We start from the raw sequence: 7747 nt of genomic DNA, 5'->3' as shown, positions 1-7747 counted from the left end.
ATATGTAAGTTAGCTAAACTCAATGGTGGCACACACCTGTTCACCCAGCACCTTGGAAATCAAGGGTAGTCCTAGGTGCACAGCAAGTGTGGACCCAGCCAGGGAGGGTTACATAATAACAATACCATCTCAAAAAGCCAAGCACACTGAAAAAGAAAGCTAAAACGCCAACAGAAATGTGGGTCTTAGAGATCCTAGGGTCCATGAGTGATATGATCCAGATGCACTACTGATGCAGATTTTTTTTTTTTTTTTTTTTTTTTTTTTTTTTTTTTTTTTTTGGCTTTTCAAGACAGGATTTCTCTGTAGCCCTAGCTGTCCTGAAACTTGCTTTGTAGGCCAGGCTGACCTCAAACTCAGAGATCCGCCTGCCTCTGCCTCCCCACTGCTGGGATTAAAGGCGTGCGCCACCACCACCCAGCTTACCTTTTATTTTCAAGGGTTTCAGTTATTTCAGGTAACACACACGCATGCTGAGCATAAATATAAAAAGTAAAGAAAACCGAAAACAAACTATCTCAGATGAACCAGTAAGTCTGGGCCTTTGGGGGTGGGGCAGTCTTGCTATGTTGTTTATGCTGGCCTGAAGTTATGATCCTTCTGGCTCAGCCTCCTGAGTGCTGGGATTATAGGCAGATACCACTGACTGGTTAGGTCTTAGGTCTGTTTATAGAATACAATACCCTACAATGGTTTAAAACACATCCATTCGGATAATCCTCGGTAACCTGCTGTGGAAGCAGAAAAGTGCAGCTTCAGGGTGTGTGAGTGCAGGAGCGGACAGGAAGGAGTTAAGGGTTCCTGAACACCTGCCTGGGGTCTAGGTTCCTACCTTAACCCCTGCAGCAACCTGGTGAGGTAGTTCTAACTTCCAGCTGTTGAGCTCTTCCTAGACTCCCATAGAGTCTGCTGGAGCCCAGGGATACCGACCCACCCTCAGGCTCCTCCAGACCTCCCACCCACCCCCACCAGTCCAAGGACTCGGGCCTGGACCATGTTGTTAGGTCTGTGCTGGACAGGCAGCCTGTAACTCCAGCCGAGCTCCCACCCCCTGCCCACAGCCTGGGGAAGCCCCAGCTCGGCCAGGCTGCTGACAATGCTTCCCATTCAGCTCTGTCCCTGCTGCCAAGCCTATGGGCAAGGGAGGGGGAGTAGTGCCGGCATCCAGTCGGGGACTGTCCCTGGTCTTTCCCTTGTGCAGGGCCTCCAGACAGGGCTGGCACTTCCAGTCGGCATGGAGGGGTGAGTTTTGGGGCCCTGAGGGTGCAAGGGAGTCATAGATGACCTAGGTGACCATAGATGATCCCGTATTCTTCTTTTGTGCCTCTGAGGCGCTGGGTGTAGGCCATAGGATCTTCCTTGTACCTGAGGCTCTCCAGAGGTGGCCCCTAAAGAAGAAAGGGGGGTGTAGCCATTCTGGTGCACTCCTGTGGGTTAGTCTTTTGGGGCCAGGTGAAGAGAGATCCACGGCAGCCATCTATGTCCTGGACCTTTGTCTCTTCAGGAAATCAGCCTAACGGGCCCCCTTTCGACCCTATCTCTCAAGCCAGAGTCCAGAGAAAGCCACCAGCGCAGAGAAGGGGGGTGAATTCTGGGACTAAGGAGACAATGGCAGACAGTAACAATTCTGGGAGTAGTTATGGGGAGGCCCATGGGATGAGGCTTCAGCCCAGCATCAGGGAAGGCAGCTCGGCATTCACACATGGCCCAGGTATATTGAAAGGAGGAGCCGAGAGAATTAGGTGGTGCTGGACCCGTGCAGTGGTGCCAAAACCACCCGAGGCGTGTGATGGAGAACATTTCCATCCTTCAGTCAGAGGCTGGGAGATTTCCATGGAGCCTGTCTGTATTCTGGAAAGTTCCCTTGGCTGCTAGATGGAGCCCAGGGGAGGACAAGAAAGCCACGGTGGCAACAACCATCCATGAGACGGGATGGGCAGTGATTGTGGTTGTGAGGTGAGGGGTGGAAAGGTGGGTGGACAAGGGGAACCATCTTGCCTGGTGCAGTCCAAACCCCAGGTCCTCCATTCCCCTGTATCAGGCCAGTGAACTGTGTGGTCCTCAGGTAACAAGAGGACAGAAGAGGCCTGAGCTGCCAGCTTACCATGATAGCGTGTCTCTGAGCAAAAGACAGACTCACTAAGGGACCTCAGGCCCCTCAACATCTGCACCTCCCCAATTAAGTGCAGTCAGGTTGATTTTCTGCATCTGAGCTCCTCCTCAGTAAATCAAAGCTGGTAACAGAAGCTGCTCCTGTGGGAGGTGAGGGATGGAGGCCAAGCCATGGCACTTTTCTGGGCCCAGAGAATGAAGGCCTTTAGGGGTCTTAGTTGTCCTGGATCGGGTTTTGGTGCCCACCAGGGTCGAGGCCCCATGAACATTAGCTCTCCCTCTCCTCCCAGGCCCCAGAGCTCCACCCCTGTCTTCATGTTGCTGCTTTTGGTGTTGCTACTGGGCCCAGCTTGGCACGTAGCTGCCCAGCGATGCCCACAGACCTGTGTCTGTGACAACTCCAGGCGGCATGTGACCTGCCGCCACCAGAACCTCACCGAGGTGCCGAATACCATCCCTGAGGTCAGACGGGTCACACTGGCATGGGTTAGCCAGTGTGCCAAGAGGGGTAACACTGGCATGGGTCAGCAGTGTGCCAAGAGGGGTAACACTGGCATGGGGCAGCAGTGTGCTAAGAGGGGTAACACTGGCATGGGGTAACAGTGTGCTAAGAGGGGAAGAGTGGCAGGAGCCGTGGCTCACACCAGTGGTTCTGCCACTGTCTGGTCTCACAAGTGCCGCTCCTTGAGCCTGGGTATCCACATCTAAAATGGGAAGGAAGACAGCCTGTAACAGCCAAGTCCAATGGCTCACACCTTTAATCCCAGCACTCAGGAAGCAGAGGCAGATGGATCTCATTGAGTTCAAGACCAGCCTGGTCAACATACCAAGTTCCAGGCCAGCCAGAACCATGTCTCAAAAACAAAACCAAACAAACCAATAACAACGATTTAATTTATTTACAGTCGAGGTGACTACACATATTGCATTTGCAACAGGTTCTGGGGTGAACTGGGGGGTGTGCCGGGAGAAGATACCATTTCTGCCCTATGGAGTTATGAGTTCATGGGTGAGAAAGCCAAGAGCAGTGACAGGAAGGAAGAGAGCACAGTGAGGGCGGCTGGGTGGCGGAAGAGAATCAGAGAGGTGAGGGGGAGAGGCCAAGGCTCAGGTTCCCGTGCAGCTCAGTGTTCTTTCCCGCTCCTGTCCCCAGCTGACCCAGAGGCTGGACCTCCAGGGCAATCTGCTGAGGGTCATCCCTCCAGCCGCTTTCCAGGACCTGCCTTACCTCACACATCTGGACCTGCGGCACTGCCAGGTGGAGCTGGTGGCCGAGGGTGCTTTCCGAGGCCTGGGCCGCCTGCTCCTCCTCAACCTGGCTTCCAACCGCTTGAGCATGCTGCCCCAGGAGGCTCTGGATGGGCTAGGCTCACTGCGGCGGCTGGAGCTGGAGGGGAACATGCTGGAGGAGCTGCGGCCAGGGACCTTCGGTGCCCTTGGCTCGTTGGTCACACTTAACTTGGCCAACAACGCCTTGGTCTACCTGCCCGCCATGGCCTTCCAAGGGCTGCTGCGCACTCGCTGGCTGCAACTGTCCCACAACGCGCTCAGCGTGCTGGCCCCTGAGGCCCTGGTGGGTCTGCCCGCTCTGCGTCGCCTCAGCCTGCACCACAATGAGCTGCAGGCCCTGCCCGGGGCCGCCCTGTCCCAGGCCCGCAGCCTGGCGCGTCTGGAGCTGGGCCACAACCCGCTCACCTACACGGGTGAGGAGGACGGCCTGGCGCTGCCCGGCCTGCGCGAGCTGGCCCTGGACCACGGGGCCCTGCAGGCTCTGGGGCCCCGGGCCTTCGCCCACTGCCCGCGCCTGCACACCCTCGACCTCCGCGGGAACCAGCTGAGCAGCCTGCCCCCGCTGCAGGGCCCGGGCCAGCTGCGCCGGCTGCGGCTGCACGGCAACCCGCTGTGGTGCGCCTGCCACGCGCGGCCCCTGCTCGAGTGGCTGGTGCGCGCCCGCGTGCGCTCGGACGGCGCGTGCCGGGGCCCGCGGAGGTTGCGAGGCGAGGCCCTGGACGCATTGCGGCCTGCAGACCTGCGCTGCCCCGGGGACGCGGCGGAGGACGAGGACGAGGTCGAGGCCGACACCGGTCCCCGCACCCCTCCGCGCTCCCCGCACCAGGAGGCCGCGACGGCCACGCCCTGCCCTCCGGCCTGCGTGTGCGTCGGGGAGACGCGGCACAGCGCTTGCGACGGCCGCGGCCTACGGGCTGTGCCCCGCGGCTTCCCCAACGACACCCAGCTCCTGGACCTGAGGCGCAACCACTTCCCCTCGGTGCCCCGCGCCGCCTTCCCGGGCCTGCGCCACCTGGTGTCGCTGCACTTGCAGCACTGCGGCATCGTGGAGCTGGAGCCCGGCGCCTTGGCGGGCCTGGAGCGCCTGGTCTACCTCTACCTCTCAGACAACCAGCTCTCGGGCCTGAGCGCCGCAGCCCTCGAAGGGGCCCCCCACCTCGCCTACCTGTACCTGGAGCACAACCGCTTCCTGAGGGTCCCGGGGGCTGCTCTGCGCGCCCTACCCAGCCTCTTCTCGCTACACCTCCAGGACAACGCGGTGGATCTCCTGGCGCCTGGGGACCTGGCAGGAGCGCGGGCTTTGCGTTGCCTTTACCTGAGTGGAAACCACATCACCCAGGTTTCACCTGGGGCGCTGGGTCCAGCTCGGGAGTTGGAGAAGCTGCATCTTGACAGGAATCAGCTGCGAGAGGTGCCCACAGGCGCCCTGGAGGGGCTGCCGGCACTCACAGAGCTGCAGCTCTCGGGGAACCCATTCAGGGCTCTGCAAGATGGGGCCTTTCAGCCTGTGGGGCGGTCGCTGCGGCAGCTCTTCCTGAACAGCAGTGGCCTGGAGCAGGTGGGTGCTGGGCGAAGGACAGGCAGGAAGCACAGGCCGTAGGAGTACATTCCTTCGGCAAGCATTTTAGGCAGGGTATGAGACCCCTACGACAAACCAAACATTCCCCTAAACCCTTAGGGAGTTCAGGTGTGGGTGTCAGGCCAGGGGCAGCTAGAGGCCTGTCGAGGGACATGGAAGAACTTGAGTCTGTGCAGTTACTGCTGTGGAGAGTCCCTAAGAGATATGGCGATAAGAGTGGGGTTCAGGCCTGACAGAAGCTGGGCACTGTGTGACTGGGAATGAGATCACGGTGAGTATTAACTGCCCTTCCCACGCGGACCACCTTGGGCCTTCCATCTCTGCTGGAGAGGATGGACCTCCCTTGCAGACCCGGGGCAGTCCGCCTGGCAGGGACTCACAACGGGAACTGGCATTTCTTTGCAGATGTCTCCCAGGGCCTTCTCGGGCCTGGGAACAGGGCTCCGGAATCTGTACCTGCAGAAGAACCAACTTCAGTCCCTGCCTGCGCTGCTGTGGCTCAGCGGGCTGGAGCTCATCGACCTCAGTGGCAATCCCTTCCACTGTGACTGCCAACTGCTCCCGCTCTACAGGTAGTCACCCCCACCAGAGCCCTCCACAGAGGTATAGCAACTGCTGGCATCAGTCCAGCTAGCTCCCTGGAGGTGCCGTGGCTGTGCACCACCAGCCAGCTTAGGACAGCTGTGAGGTTCCTCAAAGCCAAGCATGAACGCACTCCTGCCAAGTCATTGCTATTCCTAAATATCTAGGATGGTGTTAGCGTCTCTGTTGCCCTGATAAACGCTGTGACCACAAAACAACCGGGGTGTGGCGGGCATGGTGGCAACAACCTTTAACCACAGCGGTCAGGATGCAGAGGCAGGCAGACCTTTGTGAGATGGAGGCCAGCCAGGGCTACACAGTGAGATCCTATCACAAAACAGTCAGGCAGCGGTGCTGCAGGCCTTCGAATCTCAGCACTTGGGAGGCAGAGGCAGATGGATCTGAGTTGGAAGCCAGCTCAGTCTACCAAGCAAGAGGACAGCCAGGGCTAAACAGAGAAACCCTGTCTTAAAAAACCCAAAACAAGCCAGGTGGTGGTAGTGCAAGCCTTTAATTCCAGCACTCAGGAGGCAGAGGCAGGCTGATCTCTGTGAGTCTGAGGCCAGCAGGGACTGCAGAGCGAGTTCCAGGACAGGCTCCAAAGCTACACAGAGAAACTCTGTCTCGAAAAACGAGAAAAAGTAAAACCAAAACCAAGCAAAAAAACAGAAACAACAAAACAAATCAAAAAGCAACTTGGCATGGGTTTCGCTTACAGGTTACATAGTTCATCACGAGCAGCCAGGGCAGAGCTCAGGGCAGGGGCTGCACTGAGGTGGAGCCAGGTGGGGAGACTGCTGGCTGGCTTGCTCACTTTGCTTTCCCATACAAGCCAGGACCACCTACCTAGGATGGCACTGCCTACAGCGAACTGGGCCCTCCTACCTCAATTATTAATCAAGACAATACTCTACAGACGTGTCTACAGGCCATTCTGGAGGAGGCAATTCCCAACCAAGGCCCCTTCTTCCTCAGGGGCTCATTTGAGTCAAGCTGAAGGGAACTCAGTGACGCAGGCGGACTGAGCTTTTTTTTGACTCCATCATAAAGTTGGGATGTCGTCCTCTCTTGGTTAGCTGGGTCCAAAAAGATACATATGTGTATCTGACACGATGACATAAAAAAGCAATCAGAAGCTGGGCATGGGGACCATGGCTGTCATCCCAGCACTTGGGAAGTGGAGGCAGGAGGACCAGGAGTTTGAGATCAACCTGGAATGAACAAACAAAAAATAAGGCTGAGGACAGAGCCCAGTTGGTAGAGTGCTTATCTAGCACGAAGCCCAGGGTTCAGTCTTGATAAATACCAGGTGTGTGCACACATCTGTAACCCCAGCACTCAGGAGGTGGAGACTGGAAGATCAGAAGCTGACGTCCTTCTGGGCTATATGAGACCCGGTGTTCCTGTTTTTGTTTTAGTAGAATAACAAGTCTGGGGTCAAGCAAGCCTAAGGGCCAGTCAGCCCAGGCTCTGATGTTAATACTTTCCATAGCCCCCTTTGCTCATCTGTGAAAAGGATGAGTGGTCTCACCCACAGAATCATGGCTGCCGGAGAATTCGGTACCGTTAGCAGATACACATGTAGTGTCTGGTACGCGGTAAGCACTGCTCCTGTTTCTACCCCTTTTTATGCAGAAGGGATCAGAGGCTTAAAGTGACTTGGAGGCGAGTCACCCAGCCAGAACTCTCAGTGGAGACTCTTCCGTTTCATACGCTGCCTCTGAGCTCCTGACCCCTCCTCATACTCCTCAGGAAATCTCTCACCCGTGCACGCCCACAATGAGCTCCCCATCTCTTTCCCCCTCAGGTGGCTCATTGGGCTGAACCTGCGGGTAGGAGCCACCTGTGCCACCCCTCCCAGTGTCCGTGGCCAGAAGGTGAAAGCTGCAGCTGCTGTCTTTGAAGTTTGCCCAGGCTGGACTGCAAGGAAGGCCAAGAGAACACCAACCTCCAGGTTCAGCGCCAGGAGAAGCCCTAGCAACAAAAGACATCAATGAACAGATGAGGTGGGCCCTTAGGTGGGAGGGAGGTCTGGGTCCCAAGCTGCTGGGAAGCCAGTGCCCTGATTTTTCTTGGTCCTGAATTGACTCCTGAACTGGCAGTGACCATGATCCTGCCGCATGATGCAGTCACGTCCCTCTCCGCACTGGACACCACATTTATCCCAGTCCTGTTTTACTGACC

General features: G+C 57.2%; 1 protein-coding gene across 1 annotated transcript in view; it reads left to right on the top strand.

The window, feature by feature from the left end:
• Nucleotides 1-1234: 1234 nt before the first annotated feature.
• Chadl (chondroadherin like) overlaps nucleotides 1235-7747 on the top strand; it is a 12200-nt gene continuing 5687 nt past the window's right edge. Inside the window, exons 1-5 of the mRNA XM_038343063.1 lie at nucleotides 1235-1242; nucleotides 2403-2574; nucleotides 3266-4960; nucleotides 5387-5553; nucleotides 7371-7569. Coding sequence (XP_038198991.1) covers nucleotides 1235-1242; nucleotides 2403-2574; nucleotides 3266-4960; nucleotides 5387-5553; nucleotides 7371-7560 — 2232 coding nt within the window. The 3' untranslated portion in view covers nucleotides 7561-7569. The remainder of the gene's footprint in view (nucleotides 1243-2402; nucleotides 2575-3265; nucleotides 4961-5386; nucleotides 5554-7370; nucleotides 7570-7747) is intronic.

Source organism: Arvicola amphibius, chromosome 9 (assembly GCF_903992535.2).
Source record: "Arvicola amphibius chromosome 9, mArvAmp1.2, whole genome shotgun sequence".
NCBI lineage: Eukaryota > Metazoa > Chordata > Mammalia > Rodentia > Cricetidae > Arvicola > Arvicola amphibius.
The sequence above is the reverse complement of the archived record's forward strand: the minus strand, read 5'-3'. Positions and strand labels throughout refer to the sequence as shown.